The following is a 24,721-nucleotide window of genomic DNA, read 5'->3' as shown; positions in this document are numbered from 1 at the left end:
GCCGAGTAGGATTTCTACTTTTTAACGTATTGTTTACTTGTAGCAAAGACTCTATTGTGTACAAAAGTTAAACATTGTTAATAAAACTAATATAATATTATTTCATATATGTCCTATTCTTTTATTTCTTTCTTTTTTTATGAAAAAATTAAGGACATATCCGAAATCAGTACAGCCAAATACATAAAGAAACACAAAAAATGCAGATAAACACCCATACTGAAAATTCGTTACTTAGTGTTATGCTTTGTCTGAAGAATCTTATTTATCGATAAAAAGAGAGAAAGACGAATATATGTGATGCAAAATACAACAATTTGTACATTGGAACTTGTTGGCCTTTCCAATTGTGTTACATCTAAAAAATAAAAGTAATCTAACTGAAAACATTTCACAACCTTTCATAACTGAAAACATTGCATTGCTCAGAACAGTTCATGAATATGTTTTCCTATATAAATAGGACAATGAAGATCGAACAATAGAATAATCTGTTGTCCGATCTTTATTTGTCCATCATGAAAGATGACAGATCAACTTTTTTGGGCTCGACATTTTCTTTGAATTCTCTTTTAATGCTTTCCAGGAGGGAGCTACTGCGCAGTACTTCCAGTGCAGTCAACGCCATGGCTTTGCTAACATTCAACGTAGGTTCCTGAGCCTCAGGAGATCCGGAAGCGGTGGCAAATTCCTTGGTGTGATTTCCTGCCGCTGGATTGATATCATAAAAAGGATGGATACTGGGCACCACATTCGATACATTTCCCATGTCTGTAGATCCCGCTGGGGGTAAACCAGTAATTTTCTTGATTTTCATTCCTCCTGAAAATACATAAAATAAGTAAAATCAAAGGAAATATCCGTCTTTCGAATCCTCCACATCAGCAATAAAGCAAAAGTAATTCCATTAAATAATATATATCTGCTAACTACGTACACTGAGTGATCATTGAATTATGACCATCCCTATGAAAAATGAATGGGACCCGTTGATCACGTGAGGTACAGGAGTGCGCAGTTAGGCGACCTACGTAGCATAGATAACGTGTCAGTGGTTCAGTAGATAGTAAAATTCTGAGCGTGATGGGTAAATGGAACGATTTATCGGACTTTGATAAAGGACAGATTGTGATAAACGACGAGCTGGTGCCTCGATTTCCCCAACGGCTGAACTAGTGGGGTGTTTGAGAGCCGCCGCTGTTAAAGTGTACCAGGACTGGCGTCAAAATGGTCAAACAACGACCCGACGGCAAACTGCAAAGGTCAGCGAAAGGTTGATATTAGAGGTGAGCGCCGGGTCCGACGACTCGTACAGGCGAAGCACTGTTGAAGAGTTGACTACCCAATACAACATGGGCCAACCCGGAACAATATCTGGCATGACCATGCATCACACGCTCTCACGTATGGACTGTAAGGTTCATCGGCGTAAAAGACTCGCCTGGTGCAAAGAGCATGCAAGTTGGACGTTAGAAGACTGGAAGAAGGTGTGCTGGTCGGATGAGTCACGTTATTTACTCCACACCGTGGATGGTCGTGTACGGATTTGGCGTCAACAACATGAGGCTCTTGATCCCTCATGCATGGTATCAAAACTGCAGGCCAGTGGAGGCGGTTGTATGGTGTGGGACGTGTTTCACTGTCAGAAACTTGGACCTCAACGTATCAGTGGTCTCCGCTATCGTCAACTGCTTGCTGATTGTGTACACCCCGCTATGTTACACTTTTTCTCGAATGGCGATGGTGTCTTGCAAGATGACAATGCGCCGAGCCATGGGGAACTTGTTGTAGGGAATGGTTTGAGGAACACAGTTCTGACTTCCAGCATATCGATTGACCTCCGAACTCCCCCCGATATCAATCCCATAGAGCACTTCTGGGACACCATGGAAAGGCATATCACGCGTCTGGATATACCAATCACCTCCATACCTGCATTGCTGACCGCATTACACACAGCTTAGTTGGCCATACCTCCCGAACGCTCCCGACATCTTGTTGAATCAATGCCACGTAGGATAGCTGCTGCACTGAGGGCAAAAGGAGGACCTACGAAGTATTAGGTAGATGGTCATAATTCAGTGATCACTCAGTGTATAACAACGTGAAATATTCTTGTGTCCTCAGCCTCACCACTTATTTCCAGATTCAATCATCTAAATACGTATTCATATCACTTCAGACCTATTTAGTGGCGAACTCCCATACAACATTTCCAAACAAAGTTTTGTCGGCGACAATTAATTCTACTCGTTAGACCAAAGATTTGAAATTATCTTAATCTATCCTACGTATACATTTAGGTGTTTTACAGCACCAAAGTAACTAAGGCTATTTGAGGTCAGTATATTGTAACTATGTAATAGCATGTATTTATGGTCGTTTCGCAGTTTTTCCTGGACGAAAAATCCGACTTTTTCAAATTAAAACCAATTTCCCACTACGGTCACCAATTGCTCATTTGATCCTTTTTATTCTGAGAATTCTCAACGAAGAAAAAAATATTTTTCATCGAGGCATGCACGGTACTAAGTACTACAGGTTCTAATACTTCTCGTGCTTAAAAAAGAAGTATGAGTCAAAACTCTGCAAGAAAGTTATCTGTTGTCTAGAATATATGCGTCGAGGAAATTAAGTTTCTAGCATATGTTAACTCTAAATTGTGTCCTAAGAAGGGATGAAAATCCATTAAATATCATCTACAAGAGTAGAGGTAAACCCATCCTCAGAAAATGATTAACAAGCCTTTAGGAAACAAAACATTTCAGATGTTTTTAAAAGTAATACATTAGCATAAAACATTGGAACCGTGCTGAGAATTAACCACGTGCACCACACTACGTACATTTAAAATGTAACGTTAAAAAATAAACATTTGGATTGTGTGTACAGCTGGTTTTCGTCTAGAGAAACACTTCGTTTTTATAATACATCTCATTTTACTGTAATCACTTTGCTTTGGCAACAAAGGTGATGGTATCGTCATCTGTCCCTCGAGGGCAGTGCATGCATCTGTATACATCTAACGCCCCAATTTCGTTGGGCTACTTGCCCTGTGTTATTTTAATTTTCCTCCAGTAAAATCTTGTACTATGCCCTTCAAGTAAGATCACAGAAACCTTATTCTTTATGATTTGTGTTTTACTAGGATTCCGGATTTAAGCATCTAATTTGCAACAAGTTCTGTTATAAACTTGGAAAAAGGGCTTCTGAAACATGATGGACAAAAATCAAGCCTCTGAGTGGTTTGAGAAATTCAAAAATTTGTTTGTCTCCAAACCTCTTTCAATGACATTTTTAGACTAAAATTTCAAATCAGAAGGCGGAGATTTAATAACATTTTGGAGATCCAACAAAAGTGAAAAGAGGAACTGCAAAGGATAATAAAACAGGATTTCTAAAAGTGCTCCTAGCAAATGGCAGAATTGCCAGACAAAGAGACAAAGAAATAAGAATAAACCAAAAAATATGTGAAACATACTTTGACTTTCGTTGTTGCATTAAATTACTCATTCTTAGCTTTTTGTATGAGGCAGATATTTTATTTACTGAACAAATATAGTATAATTTCCCATCAAGTTAATTCCGATTGCTTATTTATCTCTTAATTCAATAAATATTTCATCTTAACCGCTTATATAAACTTTCATACCTTGAACGGCGTATTTGTGAAAAATGTCTGCCAGCTGACGATTCACCAGAAGATGTTCGTATCTGAACTTAGCTAACTTGATTTCCACACTGCAGCCAGTTGCAGTAGCAGCGGCCCAAAAACATTCTTCCACACGTTTCATTAATTCCAGCAGTTCAGAAACAGTTGGGGCGCGGATGGTGTATTCCATTTCGGTGATGTTGGGTATGATATTTGACGCTTTGCCACCGTTTCGTATAATACCTGAAAATAGAAAAACAGTTTCAATAAACTTGGTTTCCGTGAACAAGCCACATAAATACAGATTGAACACAAAAAAGCAGTTTCAGCTGTGGCTAAATAAGATTGGACTTTAAACCACGAACATTGTTTATTGTTAATTATTAAGTAATCTCTTACAACTGTTACAGTAAGTTATAAAAGATGTATAGTGTATAGTGTTTTTATGGTCTAACGGCAACAGGGGTTTCCCCCATCTCCGAGTAATATACATTGTGGTGTGATACAGAACACTGTAGAGGCCAGAGGTTTAAAAGTGTACGGATATTTTGGTGTGTAATGTTTTGTACAGTTGTTCATCTGGTCTTTTAGCCGTTGGGTCTCAAATGAGACCCACCGTTGCCCACACTATACCTCGTGGAGGCAGACCAGGTACACCAGTATTTTAAAAATTTACTATTTACTCTGACAGGTCCTGCCACCTAATTTCCTGAGATTTCAGTGGCTAGGACCTGAAAAAAAAAAAAAAAAAAAGTGTGGAGGGGGGGGGGGAGAAACGCTAGAAATTGGGTCAGGCCGAAAGAGATATAAGTTATACGGGTTATAGTTCATTTTTTATTATTTTTTTATTTTTTAAATTTTTGTGTGGGGCTTGTGTAGTTTTGGCAAGGGTCAAACGCTAGTCGCAAGATAGCTAGAGAGGGAAGGGAGACTGAAGACTGGGGGGTGAAAGACAGAAATATGGGGTCAATAGTGAAGATAATCCCAAAGGTCGGTGGGGCTGGCCCATGCCTCACCAGGTGAAGATAGGGGATGGCAGGGGGGGAGGATACAGAGTAACCATCCCCTGCCAAGGGAAGGGAAAGAAAGTGAACCGAGTGAGGGTACCCGGTTCAGATCGCCTAATGATGTTTCGGCAGCAAACTGCATAATGTCTTTGTCAGGTCTTCGTACGCCATTCCTGGGACATGTTGTCCCGTCCGTGTGAGTGGTCAAGTCCAGATAATGACTCCAGTTTAAGCCAGTGGTCAGATCCAGGTTAAGTTAATGATTAGTTTTTCAGATTGTAGCTGTTAGGTTTTTGTTCGGTTGACACATCTAAGGATCTTTATTATGGATGATGAGTGGTTAGTTTGTGGGAAAATTCCTGCTAAGGTTGTGGGTATGTTCTTCTAGTAAAAAGATCCTGCGCAAACTGCGTTAAGGCTTTATGGTTGTCTTCGCTCTCCAGGAGATATTGTTCTTGGTTTATTGGTGAGAAACGTATTCTTGTTATTAAGAGGCAGCGGAGGTCTTCGTATAGTTGGCAGTGGTGCATGAGGTGCTCCCACGTCTCTGGCTGTCCACAGTGGCAGAGAGGGGTGTCACTCAATCCGAAACTGGAGAGTTTTGCTCTTATTGCGCCATGTTCCGTGAGTAGGTAAGATGTCAACAGACCCGGTGAAAACCAGTTTGGGCTTTTGGGAAACACTAGTTGATTATCCGGTATGAATCTTCGGGTGACTTCCCCTTTTGTCGAAGTCGTCCAGCGGGTTTGCCAGGCCTGCTGTAGGTAGGTGAGAAGGCGTTTTTTCTCTAGTTTACGATCGTTCGCCGGATCAGTTGTGTAGTCTAGGCAGGTGATTGATTTGCCTTTGGATAGTTGATAAAGCAACCCACAGCGGACGATCTCCAGGTCCAGGGGGAGAGCACCCAAGAGGACCTGGAGGGCGTGGGTGCTTACAGTACAGCAGGCTCTCGAGAGTGTTAGTAGGACTGAACGTTGAATGGTCTCTAGCTTCCTTTTGTTTACTGCTGTTACCGCCTTGTGGAACCAGACTCCTGATGCGTATGTTATTGCTGGTAAGAAAACTGCCTTATAGAAGAGGGCTAGGGTCCTCTTCTTAAGTCCCCAGTCAGATGTAATAAACATAACTTCGATGCATGGCTCACTCTTTACACCAAGTTTCCTGAGGCATTTTCCTATGGATGAACCCCTTCCTGGATGCGCCCCTAATTGATGAAATTGTTCAGATCTTTTACGAACACGTGAGTTTTAATATTTATTATTTTATCATTATTTCTAATAATAATATCATCTTTTGTATCTTTCAACATACGTACAAAAAAAGTACAAGAAAACTTGTGTACAAGGAAATAAAAATAATAATACTTTATCAGAATTCTTGCAGATGATATTCAAATATTCATTACTAAAGAGAGAGTTCCTCCCAAAGGTTTGAAGTGATGGAACTTCCGATGGGATTAAAAGGTACCAGTTGGAAATTATTTTGCTATCAAAAAATTCACTGAGTAGTTCGAAGGTGGCACAAGAAGTATGGGCAGTCGCGACAGCTAACCAGAAGTAATCCTCAGTAAGTTACTTCCAACAAGATCATTGTACATTTGTTAAAAGTGTATTTTCAGAATTAAAGCGATTTACCGTGGTGAATTTGTGATGACTTCTTCAAAAACAGAGCTATAAGACATCCCCTAATCAGAGCTAACACGTTTGGATCATCAATCTGATTTCGCTGGAACTAGCAGTGAAATTCTTAATTCATGACAACAAGGCCATCTTTTGTGGCTTTAATTCGAGTTAGTGGATAAAGTGATCTTCCAAAAGCCTCTATAGTTATACGCAACCGTTTCGCTAAAGTGGATTGTGTTCAAACTATGCATGACACGCTCATAGATTGATTTTAATTTCTGATAATGCAGCTCTCTTTCAGATAATTCTCTTGCTATAAGATAACTCGTGGCTCGAAATCTTTTAACAAGGCATTGAGGGTCTTTAAAACACGTTTGGTAGAATATGGCATTAATATGGCCTCGCGAAATATGGCGTTAAAACAACATTGAAATAATATATGAACTAATCATGCCACGTTTCATGACGTCATTCAATCTGAAAATAAAGAGAACTGATAAATATTTATAAAATGGGTAAGCTAGTAACAGCGGGATCTATCTTATTTGTACCACAGTTATGAATTAGTCTGGTTATTGCAAAAAGAAGCAGGAATGAGATGAAAGGGTACATGAATAAAATGGAAAGGATTTATCACGCGAAAGAATTTATTAACTAACCATAAACTGAATTCTGAGAACAATCAAGAAAATTTTCAAATTTTTGATATTTACCACTTATGCGACAGTTGGTTTTAACCTGTTGACGCAAGAGAGAGATGTTTTGATATGCAGATACGGCAGCATCCAGAGCATTGTTCCCTTCCCAAGGATATGCAGCTGCGTGGGCTTCTTTACCTCTGTAAATTACTTTCATCTACGAAATAAAATTATTTTTGAATATCTAGGAATTTCAGTTAAATTTCAGTCATTAACATTCTTAACAAGCCAAACTGATTTACAATTTTTATTTGGTTAACTAATAATCAAAGCTAAGTTTAAACATTTTCATTATATTCATGCCAGCAAATCGGTACAAGGTTTCCTCAAAAGAAGTAGTTTATTTTTCTGTTCTTCTTTCTGTAGCACAGTAACGATTACAAATCGAACAAAATTTTTTTTCATTGGACTTGAATTACTACAGGTTATAATTTTCATAAAATACACGCCTAAAATGAGAAATGAATGAACGGGTAGAAAAAATGATTTATCAACATAAAAATTTCATTAGAGATCATGAAAAACACGAGTTTGAACAAATTAATAAGACGTATGCTCCCCTTAGGCCCCAACTACAGCATGAAGTTCTCAGAGATACTTCGAACACTTCGTTGTAGCAGAAAGCAGGAATATGTGCCCATTCATCTGTCAGTGAAGTCGACAGATCAGCTGTAGAAGTGGGGACGTATTAGCCTGCCCTCATCTGGCATTCCCAAAGTTGTTCGATCGAATTCGAATTGAAAACTATATCCGACAAGTCGCCAGAAGGAGGTTATTTGATTTGGTATTCGTGCGGCTCGCCGTGCTTGAACACAAAGGATCCATGTCCACATAAGGTATAGAATGTAGGAACCACAGCTTGTTCAAAGTGATGGTTTTTAAAACTATAACTAACGATCCCATTCAACAGCTTTATCTATGTTTATAAGATAAAGACTGCAAATAAATACAGACTACAAATAAATAAATATCTTTATTTATTTGTAGTCTATCTACTCCATGAATCCTGCCATTAGGAGTACGTACTATATATCTTTTCGTGTATTATTTGCTCCTAGTTTCTGCAGGAGCTGAGGGGGAATCAGTGGGAATTGCTGATTTTTGCTGCGTTTTAAGTCGGTTTTAGCCAAATAATTTCTTCTAATCCCAACGTGCCTAGGGGTCCAGCAGAATCGGACGTCAAATTCACCTTCAAAAAGAGAAGCATTACATAGTAAATTCAGTCCATCAGCTCTGTTTCTTGAGATATACATAGCTTCTATCAGTTCAGATATTGTGAGTCGGTCATTGTAGGGTAAAGGACAGGTAACTTTAAAGTTTAGTTTGGATTTCTCAGTTTTGGCTTGAATTTTTTGAAGGGACAGTTGATATGCGATTGAGGCGGACAACTCACAGAACACAGTTCCTAAGTCATTTGCAATCTTCCAAGGAGAAGAGATCTCTTTCCCATTCCAATAAAGAATAGGAGAAGGTTGCATACGTTCTTCACCGTTTAACTTCTTTATTTCCCATATTATTCGAGCATCAATATCTTTGTTAATTTAGAAAACGAATTTTATCCACGAGTCTTTTTTAGCCTTTCGCAGGATGTAAAGAGCTTTGGGTCATAGTCTCTTGTAATTAATAAGGTTGGCAATGATGGAATAATTGCGGAAAGCATTGAAGCGTTTTTTTTTTTTTCTCTCTCTCTCTTTTCACTTTGTTGCAATCATCATTCTACCAGTGATTGGTATGCTTACGGCTTCTTATTTGAGACTATGGGAGGCGGCCGTTGCAGCAGTTAGTATCTGCGTTGTGATATGATCAGTGACGGTGTCAATAGCAGAAGACTCAATGACATGATCATCAAAAGAGAGATGATTGGTAAATTTTGTCCAGTCTGCTTTGGAAATTTTGAATTTCGCTTATGTTGTTGTTGTTGTTGGTTTGGAATGGGTGGTTTAAATTCTACACATCAGCGGAAGTGATCGCCGTTTAGAGAATTGGTGCACTGCCCATTCAATAGATGGGGAGAGGATCGAAGAACAGGCCGAGAGATTTATTGCGGAGGTTGACCCAATAAGAAAATAAGTGTAAGTGGGTGGAACCAGTATTCAATAGTGCCAAATTCTTTCTGCTGAAGGGGAATTTCAATAAGCTCACAATGTCCGTCTGAGACCGGAGACCCCCATAGTGTATGATGTCCATCAAAATCTAATAAAAAAAAACAAAGAAGAGGAGATGGTAATTGCAAAATAAAACTTGCTAGTTCTAAGTCGTACATGAATGGTTATGCATAAGATATATCGAGATCAATGTCAGAGTGATACCAATTACTATACGTGTGGCAACAGCTTCCAATGAAATTTGTAATGGAATGTGTCTGGAGAGGACTCTCCATGGGGACTGTGGGTATCAGATCTATCTTGTCTGAAGATAATATAATTTTTGACTGAAGCAGAGACTTGTGATGTTAAATTTGTTTCTTGTAAGCACATGGAAGCAGGATTGTAACGGTGAATTAATTCGTAGGTATCATCAATATTGCTGCGAAAACCTCTGCAACTCCATTGCAGGGATGGAAGATGAATCTGTCTGCCTTTTGTGAGTGTGTTTTTTATATCGGTCGAGTTTTCATTTTAATTTTCTGCCTAAAGTAATGCGTCCTGAGAAATTGCTTTCTCCCGTATCATCATCTACATTTATTTTTAAGCTGATCATCCTGGTTTGTCCTATCATCCGTATCCATGCTTGATGGGTATGATTGCTTCATCTCAACCGGATCTGATTTTTGCAAATACTCTAATACTTAACAGTGAGAAATTCTGTATGATCTAATTATGAGTGGTGTATTATTGCTTTGGTCTACTACGTTTGGTTGAGATGAATGCTGGACCGAGAGGACTGATCGAGCCCAGTCTGAGACCGATGTGACTGGAGGGATTGACATTTCTGTCTGACATGCTACTGATTGGTGATTGTAAGTAGCAGATGCATAAGTGCATTTTGGCTATTTAATTTTACCCGTTTTCTTGTTTTTTCAATTTTGTACTTTTGTATTTTTTTTCCGACTTCCAGAGTTCACAATGTATGCTGAACGGTTGCCCTTGCACTTAGGACACTGCGGAGCTGTTGCCTCGCTTTTTGTTTGTGTATGAGTTTTACACCTACTGTTTGGAATGTTGCATCTCCACGGCATGATGCTGTTGTTGTCAGTATTAAGTTTAATGACAAATGGGCTAATTTATGGTGAATTTTAATAAATAAATAAATATTCATTTTATTGCAAATACAGCAAGCCCATCCCAGCACCAGGCTAGAGCAGAAATTCGGTACAAGGATATAAAATATACAAATCAAATACATAGCAGAATTCATATATACATAAAGCGAATGAGAATGTAGACTTTAGAGTTTCGCAATCAATGTTTTTTGTGTCAGTTCACAGTTTATTTCGTATATCTTTTAACAACTGAATTACATACATGCGTATAGGTACGATTTAAGTATCACTGCATGCTGCCTGGGAATGGCCAAATTTCTGACAAAACATCTTAGGGGTTTTTCTGAATATACAGTCAAACGCGGCAGTTGAAGTAACCTGTTTTGACTGAAGCTGGTAGGTTTGTTGAAATGAAAGATAAGATTGAAATAAAATAAAATTAAAATTGAAAGATAAGATACCTGATTACGAACAGGTTTACAAGTTTGCACTTTTATACGTGTCCTCATACTCCCGTCTCGCATCGTTCATTATATTCAGAAAGCATTCGCTTCAAATTCTGAGGACAGCGTATAGAAAACAGATGGCTAATAAAATGGCTAGTAATGCTAACATTGTGAGCAGTTTATTTAAACAAAATCCATGAGCTATATACAGTATTAGTAAAAGATAATACTATACACAATATAGTGAGAGTTTTACTCACCGCTTGCGAGGCCAACATGTTCGGAAATGAAGTATAGCCAGGAGCAGGATGAACCATCAAAGCAATGTCAATTTTGTCAAAGACACCAGCGTTTATTAAATATACTTTTCCCAGTCCGCCTTCCTCTGCAGGAGTTCCCAACACAACCACCTGAAATGAATGAAAAACATCGGATTAGAGATTTTCAAAAGTTTTAATGGAGACTAGCACCGTTTTCTGTTTAAAAGCATTTTATACAATGCACATAGAAGAACATGCTATACATTATTTCTAATTGTGTCATTTTTGTAACGAATGCTGTTTAAACTTTAAAAAATAAGGGATACTGCACAAAAACAATCGCTTCTTAACCAACGCGACTTGTGGGGTAGTTTCTTTTTTTTCTCTTTATTTTATTATTATTATTATTTTTTGTTAATTGTCCCTTATTAGACTTTACAATATTTTAAATATCTCGGTTAGTTCCCCTAATATAATTTGTACCCGTTAATTAAACCCCCATTTGCGCATCTGACCTTAGACTTCACAGAAGAATTCAAGTTCGGGGGAACCTTTCAGTTAAATATAATTCCTTTCGAATAGGCTGAGTGTTCAAAATAACAAATAAAAAACACTAAATATTGAATAATATAGTTTATTGTATATATTTACAACAGAGTAAATTGATTAAAACTCAAACACATAACAAAATCATCCAATTTACCTACTTAATACCAGACATTTATATATGTTGGTAATTAAGTATATTGAGCGTATTCTAGTTGGGTTACTTCCTTCTATACAACGTAACTAATGACACTTTTTTGGGGGGAACTGATAACGTTCCTTCTTCCTTACACATGATCACAAAGAAACTTCAAAAAATATCCGTTAACCTTTCTCCCCTCTATGCAAACCAAATTCTTATTCAAAAAAATGTTTAGACATCTATTCTCTTAACTACTGATTTAGTTAGTGTCCCTTTTCTGTTAGGCTTTAATCTACAACTCTCTCCAATCCAGGTAATCATATTAATGACAATTTTCTACAATTATACGCTTGATGATTTGATAGCTATAATCATCTATCTATCTTCTCTCATTTCCTTCCAAAATTTCGTTAATCATAAATGTTACACAGCGACTGCTAATAAGTATAAACTTCCTCTCTATCACTTTCTTCATATAGTAAATCATACCTTAAGCAAAATCATTAATAACAAATATCAATCACCTCTTTATTCTTCCTACATACATTTAATCATGTTATAATTAAAACCATTAATAAGGAGTATCAATCTCCTCTCTATTCCTTTCTTACATATAATTAATTATGCATTAGTAAAAACCATTAATCACAAGTATCAATCTCTATCCTTTTCCAAAATATCATATGTCTAATATTTCCCCTTTTGTTAATGTCTTTCATTCCTAACTCCTTATTAATCTATCTTTACATTTAGGTATTTCTTGTACATATCTCACAGTATCTTTTATTAAAGTTCTGCTAATTTGTATCTGGGTTCCTACGGTTCTTTGTGTGTGTGTGTGTGAGAGAGAGTACTTGTGAAAACTGGTCACTTACTTCATTAACTAGGCGGGGCTTTGCGGTAGGTCTTCGTCCTTCTCATAGTCAACAATGGATCTACACGTCTCGAGCTGCATCTCAAATTCTTGGGGAAGTTCGATTGGAGTTGCAAGGTTACTTCGTGGATCTCGGCTACTCTTATTTCGTAAGAGTGATGCATTTATCTGGTCAGAATAGCTGCTTCCTCGTTCATCTACTTAACGTCGGCATCATCTGGCGTCGTTCCGGGTTTTTTCATTACTTTTGTTGTAGGCTCTATCTGGCTATATTTCGGGCTTCCTCCATTGCTCTTCTAGCTAGGTTACTTCGATACTTCTCAGCATTCTTCTCCACATCTTTCTCTCGTCCGACACTTTCTCATCAGTTCTCTCCACTCTGTTCTTTTACACCCACTCTCCCAAATTCAAAAAAAAAAATTCCTTGTGCCTTGCTCCGGCCCCTTCACTCTCTCATACTAAAAAAAATATACTCTGTGTCAACTCTGGTCCCTTCACTCCCTCATCCAAAAAGAAAACTCTCGCTGTCAACAACACTGGTCCCTTCCCCTTCACTCTCTTTTTGTTCTCCTCCTTCCACATTTTACTCCCGAGTTCGTCAAGCCTATTCTCTGTAGCTCTCTCCAATCCTTCGAATTTCTTCCCATTTCATTCGCTCGTATTTCTTTCTCAGCCTGTGCCACAGCACGTGTCTCAATATTCCATCTTTTTTATTATTATTCATCCAGTTCCGTTCCCATATGGTAAACTCTTTGATGACTGCCGACCTTTCTCCTAAAAACGCTCAAATTTTACCTAACACCTTGCCCTCAATAGCGTTGGAAAACACGCATCTCAATCTGGTAACATATTTGCTGGACATGATGCCCACTTCCTGTTTGTATAGATGGTATTCCGTTTGAAGTAAACTTCTCGACTACGTTAATCCCTGCTCCCTTTCCTGTGTACTTCTCTGCATAACCCTTATTTCGTCTGTTTGTAACCGACCCCCTGCTGTCTCGCCCGCAGTCTTTTTTTGTTTGGCCCCCGAGTATGACGGAAGTTGAAGGCTCGGTCCATGCTAATTTTCCTTACCCATCATTAAATTTGTTTTCCAAAAAGAATAACTCTTTATTAGTGAAATCTGACAATATTGCTACTTTATTCCACCTTACAACAAGAATTCTTACATAATAGAACAGACCTCCAAAGTCTTTATATAATTAAAATTGTACGATTTTGTATCTTACAGACTACAGTGAAATACTATGACCGCATTAAAGAGTTGTAATAGGTTGGGCAATGCTATTTTTCTTTCTTTAAGTCTGTGCTAAACTTGAAGAAGACAGAAAAAAAAATTAACGCAAAATATTTATGTCAAAAAGTGTAAATAAGAAAACCAACTGCTTTGGCATACGTGGAACACGCTTTTTTATTATTATTATTTATTTCTATTAAAGCCTGCCTTCTCAAATCCAACGTAACAAATGGCATACCAGTTCCCATTAAGCAGACAAACTGAGTGGGATGGGAGTTTAAATATTAAACTTCCGTTTCGCCAACAGGACGAAAGTATTCGCATGAAGATATAATGTCTGCGATGGCAAAGCAGGATCATGTTCAACAGAATCACGACCATCATTTGCCGACATAACAAAGCATAAGATAGTTGAATCTGGGATTCTTATGTGCTAAAATCGGCATCTCAGCTGCTTCGACAAAACGTGGGTGCCTAATAGCTGAAGAATGCCAAAGACTTCATTATTCAAAGGTCTCAATACGGACTCTTCGAAGTGCATCCGAATTGGCAAATAAGTTCCATGTAATACAAGTTTTTTCAACTGCAGATAATGCGAAGACTGTTTCAATCAACAGAAAGCCATAAGTAACCTCGAGTAACCAGTGGTTGTCAAATTTAATTTACAAAAAAAAAGTATCGTTTCTGTGCGGACAGTGATAAAATATAAGATCCCAGAAGTGAATGATACTGTCAGGGGCTTTAGAGTTACCAGTTATCTAAATCAGTCATGTTTCTTTTCTTTTTTTTTTTTTGGGGGGGGGGGGTTCAGGCGCATCAGCAACTTCTGCGATATGTGAGTGTAAATTACGTGTGTTGTGTGGTCGAGTTGCTGTTTTATTGACGAAAAACCCGAGTTTCCAGGAGTTAAAAAAAAAAAAACAAAAAAACGCTAACCTCCGCTTGAGACTGACTAACTCAACCGCGCTGTGAAAAAGGTCCATAAAATTTCGTCGCGTCATTGACGAGACTGGAATTCGAGTATTTTCTAAATGGTGTGGGAGAGAACACCCATTATACCAACTTTAATACCCACGAGGGCACTAGTAGGCCATTCCATAAACTATCTGCAGCATTACCAAATCAGCATACAGAGTGACATGTTTTATTAGAAAGCAAAAATGCAAATGAAGTAATGTAAACTTACATCAGACAAAGCATTTATCATGTTCTTCTCATTATTGATAATATCGACATAATGCACGAGCTGCCTGAAATCCACATCTCCCCACACTAGTGGAGATGTCGAAATATTTCTACGAAGATTCAACAAATAACTCTGTTACAGAAAGAAGATCATATACCAAGCTGAAGATTATGATGATACATGCGATATCTTGAAAAGTGAATTAACTTCGGCTATGACTAAATAGAATGCAGTATGACGTATAGTTTACAAACTTCTTAACACCAGTGTGGATTGGCCGGAACTTCTCTAAGATGTATATTTTAATGTTTCTTACTGAAGTGAAGAAGTATTAATTTTTTTTCCCAGAACCCGAGTTTCCGGATGGAAAACCATGTGGCATATAAACATACACTTTGTGTGTGTGTGTGCCTTTTCCGGATGTATGGGAGGAGTTTCGTGTAGAAAACTGTATTAGCTAATAATCTTGATGTGAATATCTTACACCCGGGGAAGATTTTCTGCAAATGGTCCAGGGGCTTGGGTGCTCAACATTGCGCATAAAACACACACATACACACTCAAAAGTATTATATTTGATTGTTATTTAAAATGCAAAATTTAGCGAAAGAAACACAAAATATGTAACACAATTACATTACCTTTCCTTGTATGCCAGGATCAGCTTCAAGGGCAGCTTTTAACGCAATCCCAGCAGCAAAGCCAGCTTCTGCAATTAAGTTATGTCCACATGCATGGCCTATGTCCGGTAATGCATCATATTCACAAATGAAAGCTATCGTCGGTCCTTCAAATAAACAAAAACGCAAATGAACAGCGGCATTTGGTAATTGTCCACAACAGACAAATAGTGTGATTCACATTAAGAATACTAAATGGACAAAATATCAATATCTAAATCAACAACATCGTTAAGAACTTCAATTCCTCCTGAACCATTTAACTGATAATTCTCTAACCCAACATCCTCCACTTGTGTACCTTGCTCACACAGAGCTAGATCATGTTGATCATTAATATTTTCTCTATACACTTGTTCTGTTCCCTCACTTATAGTTAAGTCTTTACTGCAAACAGCCCCTCGAAGTTGAACTACATCAGCTTTCACCATATTTTTACTCTTCCTTGCATTCTGAAGACAACTGATTTAGATATTGACTTGTGGTAGCTAAACTAGCTGGAATTACATTCAATTTGGACGCTTTTCCTTTTAAAATCTTACTGTCACTACTAATCTTCTTAGTTGTCTCCGAATGTAGTCTAGGAACTTGCGTGGGTAAAGGGGGGAAGGCTCCAATCTCATCGACCTTCCCTCCTCCTCCCTGTCTTTCTGCTGTGCGATCTATTTATATTTTAAAGTATAAGTGAGATCCATAATCAACATTACTAAGTTCGTAAGTTAAAAACCTGCAAAGTACTTGATATTATTAAGTTATTTCTGACTAAAGCTTCCAGTTATCCAATAAACTCCTCGATAAATCCAATTCAATATGTAATCAGTAGTAAATTCCAAAGCTCACAGTTACCTCACTACTTATTAACTGCAACAGTTCAATGATTGGAATCTCAACTGTATTCCTAAAGCAAAATCGACGATCAAAGGCCTCCAACACAATGATTAACTTATAATTAATAAACATAAAAATTAGCAAAAACACCGGAAAATAATACTGTTAGTTAAGGGAATTATAACCCAACAGTTAAAATATAATGCAATTAAGCACACACAAAAAAAAAAAAAAAAAAGTTTGAGGGAAAATTTCTCCCTACAACACGATTATCTCAGCAATGCGACGAGCTACAACAAACACATCTGCGCAGGTCAGTAGCCTCGACTTTCATTCTGGCGGTTTCTTTTGCTTTAACGTACTGGCTTTATACAGAAGATGTGCGAAATGCTCTAGTAACTGTTCGGATGGTCTCATGGTGGATTGAATCTAATCGCCAAAGTACAATATAGCAGAAACATAAACCTGAGCACCATAATCGAATTTTGAACCGACAACAGCTCGGCAGAGACGAATAAGGATACAGCAATCTGCACCCCACGACGTTGATGAAAGGGCTCGTAGAACATTAAGTCATTTGCCACATCTTGTCCTTATCTGATGAATACGTTGTAGAAGAGCAGCCTTATAGCTAAAAATTATTCTTGGGAATTTAACTCTTGCTGCCATGAATGATATTTTCCCCAGCCTTATCTCAGGGTCGGGATGAAGATTCCATTTGCGACAGAAGTGTACACAAAATGGTCTTCTGCGACGAAAATCTGAACCCATCAGCCAATGTCCACTATACAAGATGATCAATAACCCTCATATTGCAATGTTAAAATGTACTAAAATTATCAAAGTATAGGGCATTATTTACCGTTCGAGTAAGTTGTTCTGTTGGAGAGTTTATTTCTGTTGAGAAAATCATGACATTTAGTAAACATACTTCTGGAACATTCGCTTGTTAGAATTAGCATTAGCAGGGCGCATGATGCAAGAAAGCAAGCTTATATACCATCAGCCAAAAAAAAAAACAAAAAAACAAAACACAGACCGTTCTCATTTCACGCATCCACTCGCTCCAAATGTTTCTCTAGTTCTGCCTTGAATCTGTTTAAGCTATCAACTTCCACAACGACAGATGGAAGTTTGTTCCTGAAATTAATAACCCGTTGGCTAAAGGCAAACTTCCGCACATCTATCCTACAACTGTCTTTCCTCAATTTGAATTTATGCCCTCTCAAGCGATTATTCTGAGCAAGAGGAAGAATCCCATCAGCATTGAGCATGCTCAAACCATTCAAAGCCTTATATACCTCTATCAAATCACCTCGCCGGTGCCTAGTCTCCAGACTCTGTAATTTGCAAAACTTAAGCCTTTCTTCGTAAGAGCAACCCTTTGTTGCATTCACTAACCTTGTTGCCCTTCTCTGTACTCGTTCCAACAGCTCTACATCCTTCTTAAAATGAGGCCTCAAGACTGAATACAGTATACTGAATACTCAAGGTGTGGCCTGACCATTGCCTTATACAAGGTGATAATAAAAATAAATTTTCTGTTTATACTCCGGCACGACAACCAAGTCAGTAGAGTTTACAATAAATCGTCAATACAAATATTTATCGTATTTAGTAGTCACGGGCTTGAACCCCGATCCACTCAAGAAACTAGTGCTATGCACTCTCGCTTCTGACCACTGGACTACATCAGGACTATCACCTCCTTATCCCTGCTAGAAAAATTCCTGTATATCATTGACAAGACTACATGAGCTACTCTTGCAGACCGTCTGCACTGCTTAGAAAACTTCATATCTGCCTGCACAATTACCCCCAGGACCTTTTCATTCTCTACCACTGTCAGTGTGGCACCACAGAGTTGATACGCTACTCTGGGATTACTGCTTCCCATAGGTAGTACTTTACATTTGCCAATGCTAAACTTCATTTGCCACCTCTCAGCCCATCTGCTCAACTTTTCTAGATCCTTTTGCAGCAGTGTACTGTCATTGGTGTCATTAACAACCCTGTCAACCTTCGTATCGTCTGCAAGCTTGGACATTAAGCCTGATATACCACCATCAATATAATTTATAAATACGGAAAACAACAATGGACCCAATACTGAACCCTGTGGGACTCCACTAATAACATTAGTCCACGAGGAGCAGTGTCCATTGATTACCACTCTCTGTCTTCTCCCACTCAACGATCCCTTTATCCATAGCAGTAATTTGCCTCCAATGGCACACTGCTCCAATTTGTGCAGCAGTCTTCCATGTGCAACAGTATCAAAGGCTTTTCTAAGATTCAAATATATGATATCAAAGTTATTCTTTGCATCCAGTTCCTTTGTGACTATATCATAGTATCCAATCAAATTAGTCAGACAAGACTTCCCCTTAACAAACCCATGCTGTGTCCGAGCTATTACTGAAGTCTTGTCTAGATGATCCTGCAATGCTTCTTTAACCAGTGCCTCCATTAATTTCCCTGGAACAGAAGTTAAATTAACAGGTCTGTAATTACCTGTGTCTCCCTTTGATCCTCCTTTGTGGATTGGGATTACATTTGCACATCTCCAGTCCATGGGTACCTACCCTGAGTCCAGGGAAGCACTCATAATTATGGCTAAGGGTTTGCTTACTTCCTTTGCCGCCTCCTTTAATATAACTAGATAGATTCCATCCAACCCTGGTGTCCTTCTTGTGTTTATCTTCAACAATTTCTCCTCCAATTTACTCTCAGTTATTACAAGATTATCTAGCTTACTGCTAGAGTTGAATACACCTCTGGCATTCCCCTCGCTGAATAACTCCTCATGTGTGAATGTCGATGCCAAATATTCATTTAGTTCGTTAGCTACCTGAGCAGGATCATCAACAGTTGAACCATCGATATCAAGTGGACCAATCTAATCCATCCCCTTCCTTCTAGAGTTTACATAAGTAAAGAACTTTTTCTGTTTTTCTTTGCATCCTTTGCCAAAGATTTCTCGTAATCTGCCTTCGCCTGCCTAACCTCCTTTGTAACTTGGTTACAGACCAGCTTATATCTATCACAGGCTTCTGTGTCACGTGTTAATTTATATGTATCCCATGCATTTTTCTTCTCTGTCACATGTCTAATTAGTTCATCTGACATCCATTTAGGCCTAAATCTTGAAGAATATATTTTTTTGTTGGTATGAAAAGGCTAGTAGCCTCCAAGATTAATCTTTGAATGCGTCCCATTTTGAATTTGCTGTTGGTAATATCATCAGTTGGTTCCACTGTATAGTATTTAAATACTGTCTCAGACCACCGTAGTCACCTTTCCAAAAGCAAAAACCCTTCCCTTTACCCCAGATGGTAGTTACCTCTTTGAGTAAATCCCACTTCAGCACACTGTGATCACTGCCACCTAGTGGTTCCTTTATCTGCAGATTTTTAATGCATGAAGAATCACTACTGATAATCGGATCAACAGTATTACTCCCTCTTGTTGCCTCCCGAACATACTAATGTAGAAAACAATCATCCAATAAATCCACAAAAGCCTTGCTAGTGTGAGGGACCAACCCACAAATCCCAGTCAAATTGCTTGTAATCTTTTCTTCTGGGCGTAATCTTTTTAGTTCTTTTTCGATTTTTAATTTGATTGTGGGGATAGGACATTTACCTAGTTTCCGATATGCGTTTGTATCTTGCAAGAGGTTTGTCAATTTGTTGTCATAATCGGATTTGTTTATTAATACTGTTCAATCGCCTTTTGAATAATGATGTTTTTATTTGTGGCTAATTTTTTAATGCATTGAAATTCCTCTTTTGAAAGGTTAGGAGTAAGATTTGGTTTTTTTTGTTTATCACATTATTTATTTGTTTGATTAGTTTGTTTGTTTTTTCTGTTACTGTGGCTGTATAAGGCTGTTTGGACTTTTATTACATATTTGTTGTGTGGGTCTTTTTATAGGCCAAACTAGAATTGAGTCCTTTATAGAGAAGATTGTTTGCGTCTTTTGTTAAGTTATAGTTTAATAGGTTGGTTACGAATTCACTGTTAGCGTAATATATTACGTACATACCTACAGATTGCGGTCTCTGTGATTTAAAAGGGAGTTCCATTTTTTCTCATGTCTCACAAAAAACCAATTCTCAGTTCAACAATGCTTTCAGGTATTCATCTACAGAGGATGAATGCAAACAGGAAATCGAAACACTTAAGAACAGATTTTCCAAACGCGGTTACAGCCGGAAAAAACAGTAAAGAAAAACCAAAACGAGAAGCGCTAAAAAAAAAAAACAATGGATAGGACTCCCGTACATTGAAGCGTACCAACAACCATTGAAAAAAATCTTCAAAGATTCCAGAGTAAATCTAGCCTTTGGCAGCTCCAAGAAATGGATATACCTAAAAAGCTCAGCTATCAACAAAAAAAAAAAAAAAAAAAGATTTCAAACAACAAACAAACTTGGTTTTTGCAATTCCCTGAGTAACGGATTGCGACTGCATATATATAGGCAGCACGAGAACATTGCTATATACGAGAATCCAAAAACATGAAAGCAGTTTAAAAGTAGCCTTAAATAACAAAGAAAAAACAGACCGAACGGAAAAAAAATAATAGTTCCGAATTGGTAGCTCACCACTTAGACGCAGGACATTATCCTTCCTTCGAAAAGCGATAATAATTGACAAACAAGACACAAAATTTAAGTTAGAAACCAGTGAGACACTAGCAATGAGATCAATAAACATACATATACCAATAATAATCTCTGAAGAATGGGATCTAAAACAAACATCCTATAAGTTCAACTTTAACAAAAGAACATAACAAAACCTCCTCCCCTACGAACCCAGGACTTCTACTAACGGGGACGGGTATTCACGCACCCGGATTTCCGAGTGAAACCCCTTTCTTTCCCTTTCCTACCCCCTTCCCAAGAAAACATCTACAATTTCCAAATTCCCAAAATATAAGTGTAATACGGTGAGGCGGGAATATCCCCCCATACTTCACCTTCTTTTGACTACTCAACACCCTTCCCCACGTTGTTGAAATACGGCAATGGAACGTGCCCGGGCTATAAGACTTCTCTTATCGCGAAGCTTCCTAACCTGGGAAAGGTATTTTTGTTTATTCGAATATCGAGATTTTAAAGCAAGCTTAACAATATTACGCGATGTCGCCAGTGTTAGTTGTTTTATGCCTGAAATTTTTTGATTTAAATTAACCCTGGCAAACTTCGGAATGATGTTGTTTTGAAGGCAATATTTTAGAAAAGAAATATGGTAACCTTGGGCCGAGTACCTAGGTGTAGATTTAATGTAATTTTGCACCAGGCCATTCAAAAAATCTCCCATAAATGTGTGTATCGATTGTTTACTACTGGAAAGACAGGAAGTGAATGAAATAGTCAATAAGAGTTTAGAAAATGAATTAGATACTACGAATCAGGACTGTAATACTCAATACGTTCTACGTTGATAATAATATTTGTACACATTAGATATTATTTGGGATATGTCAAATAAAAACTCGACACCGATTAATTATATGAAGCCTCCTATTAAGGAAATTTTTCACTTAATTAAACTGTTAGTTGAGGCCAACTATATCACCTTTCGAGACAAGGTGTACAAACAAATTTTTGGATTACCAATGGGTTTGAGCCTGAGTGGCTTAATGTCAGAGATCTATCTCTCAACGATTGAGCAGACACATTTGACACCTTTTCGTCCCCGTATCACATACTATAAGAGGTATTTAGACGATGTTCTAGTTATTACCGATAGGAGTACGATCCAAGACATTTTACATTCGTTTAATAATATTCATTCTAGACTCAAATTTACAGTGGAAAGGGAGGATACGGATACAAAGTCATTAAACTTTCTAAATTTCACGCTTACCCGGGACTCCATTAAAATCCAATTTAGCATCTATCGAAAACTTACAAACACCGGTATGCTTCTACATTATAATAGCTACCACCCGTTCACCTACAAAAGATCGATTATCTTTAATCAATTTCTAAATGCCTATAAATATTCAACGACGGAATCTGCTTTCGACTCAGAAATACAAATATTACCTAGCAGGTTCTTAAACAGGGGTTATTCCATTGCCACAATAAACTGAATTAGGGTACAGGCTAAGGATAGGATACAAAATACTACACCAATCAACAATAGTAATATCAAAAAATACTTTATTTCGGTCCCATATGTTGAACAGTGGCACAAACAGCTTAACAGATTAAAGATACCGAATTTAAAATTGTGGCCAGGCCAATACGGAAGTTGCACACTATACTGAACAATCGCTCGGTTCTTTCTGCGTTCGCAACACAAATTAATGATCTGGTATACAACATTTCTTGCGGTGATTGCGACTCGTCTTACCAAGGTTCGACGCGTTTTTCTCTTAATATTCGTGTAAATCAACACGAAGCCTCAGTTCGTGCTTCTCGTTCAGCAGGGTCAGAATTAGCCTTTCATGCCATTAACGAAAAACATATTTTTTTATTTAACGAGGCCAAAATACTTAATGTCCAACGTAATTATACGCGACTATTAATTGCAGAAACCGTAGAAATTAAATTACACGAAAATTCTGTTAATGTTCGGCGGCCATATTTGATCTCCGATGCGTGGCCCTTTACGCGCATGCGCGAAGACAAATAATCACTATTTAAGTTTCAGGTTTAACCTGATTCGGTAATTTTCATTCCTGTGATCACGACATACGGTCGAAAAGCGTTGTCAGATTCTAGGAAGGAAAATCGTTTTGAATATTTTCGTTAGATTCTTTTAATTGCGTTAATTTGACTTTTAATTGTTTAAAATGGATTTGAATTGTGTTAAATTGTTTTTTTAATTATTTATATTTTACTGTAATGTATCGGTAAGTTGTCGATTTTTTCGTTTTTTCCTGGAGGGTATCATACGGAAGTGTTCTACGTACTATATTGAGGTAAACGCCTCTTATTATTTTACAAATATTATTATCAACGTAGAACGTATTGAGTATTACAGCTCTGATTCGTACTATCTAATATATATATATATATATATATATCCTTAGTAAGGGGGCGCCGAAAAATATTTCTGCCCGGGGCTTAAAAATACCTTGGTCCGGCACTGCATAATACAATATATAGATGGGTAAATACAAACATACTTACTTACAATTTACATATCTAAATAGACGTATATACATCTGCACCAAAACATACATGCCCGCACTTAATCATTCCTTCTGTCATACACGCATGCATATCTATCTACCTTTATGCCCAACCAACATTCAGTCTACCAACATACTCGTAGACATTCTCAGTTATTCGCTGATATAATATCCTTAGTAAATTAACACATATATATATTACACATAGTATTTTAAAATATCAAAATTGTGTAAATGAAATATTGAAGGATAAAGAAATGTATACGAAAGATAAATAAGATATGTTGGAATCGAACGCAGTGAATAATAGTAAAATATGAATGTTGCATTGCACATAACTGGAATTATTATAATTAAATTCGATTTACTATAAAATTTCTCACTGTACAGGAAACAAGTTGTGACAGCGTAGTTACGTCATCATCACGTGAGTATATAGACTGTATAAAGTCAAGTGAGTACTCTATATAGAATGAGTATAATATGTCACAGCTTGAGTGTTCATAGTATGGTTGGTTCTCCAAGTTTCAAATACTATTTGAGCAAATTTGGAATTTACAATTCGGTGTATGCCTATATAGGACTATTCGAAGCAATGCAAGAATCTGCTCTAATTTCGCTTTTACCCGCCATTAATCTAACCATTTCCAACCGCCAAAGAAATAGCACTGATCTCCTAAGAACTCGACGTCCGTTATATTCACGATTTCCATGGATTTCGTATATACTTCAGGGACTTACTTACCTGTACCTTTTTCGAATTCAGCCGCGAAAGCAGTTTGCAAAATATAATTTTTTTTCACTTCAAATCCTTTGGATTTCAAAGCATCTGCAAGCAAATTATGAGATTTGTGCTCTTCAAATTTTAGTTCTGCATACTGAAATATAGCCTGGCTAAGAGAATTTAGAAATCCTTTCTCTTCTTGGAACACTTTACAGATAGCTGCTGCTGCTGCATCACCCATGGCCTAAACAAATGCAACAACTATATAAATAATGCGTTTAAATAGAATGTTTCTCCTCTTTCTGTTTTTTTTTTTTTTTTTTATCAGCTTTCTAGTACCATGTCAAAGGTCAGAGGTCAAGTGTATAAGAAAATGATAAATATTGCCTAATACGTAATCGCTGCTTACATTATCTTTATTAAAGATATTTTCTTCTTTTTTGGTTGGTTCATCAACTTAA

General features: G+C 37.5%; 1 protein-coding gene across 1 annotated transcript; it reads right to left on the bottom strand.

Annotated features, from left to right (window-relative positions):
* Nucleotides 1-505: 505 nt before the first annotated feature.
* LOC150081079 (xaa-Arg dipeptidase-like) lies at nucleotides 506-24,501 on the bottom strand. The gene is made up of 7 exons (XM_090380909.1): nucleotides 24,282-24,501; nucleotides 21,281-21,283; nucleotides 15,514-15,659; nucleotides 10,888-11,037; nucleotides 6,995-7,136; nucleotides 3,653-3,895; nucleotides 506-822 (listed from the first exon to the last, which is right to left on the bottom strand). The coding sequence occupies exons 1-7, from the start codon at nucleotides 24,499-24,501 to the stop codon at nucleotides 506-508; spliced, it is 1,221 nt and encodes a 406-aa protein (XP_090237035.1).
* Nucleotides 24,502-24,721: the final 220 nt, after the last annotated feature.

Source organism: Mastigoproctus giganteus, chromosome 9 (genome assembly GCF_048544385.1).
Source record: "Mastigoproctus giganteus isolate SK-2022 chromosome 9, ASM4854438v1, whole genome shotgun sequence".
Lineage (NCBI taxonomy): Eukaryota > Metazoa > Arthropoda > Arachnida > Uropygi > Thelyphonidae > Mastigoproctus > Mastigoproctus giganteus.
The sequence above is the reverse complement of the archived record's forward strand: the minus strand, read 5'-3'. Positions and strand labels throughout refer to the sequence as shown.

Excerpts from the sequence above, each read along its gene's own strand:
- LOC150081079 (XM_090380909.1), bottom strand. The coding sequence starts at position 24,501 with ATGGGTGATGCAGCAGCAGCAGCTATCTGTAAAGTGTTCCAAGAAGAG. Across the intron at positions 11,038-15,513 it reads ATCCTGGCATACAAGGAAAG|GTGGTTGTGTTGGGAACTCC; the intron begins GTAATGTAATTG and ends CATTCATTTCAG. Across the intron at positions 823-3,652 it reads TCACAAATACGCCGTTCAAG|GAGGAATGAAAATCAAGAAA; the intron begins GTATGAAAGTTT and ends ATGTATTTTCAG.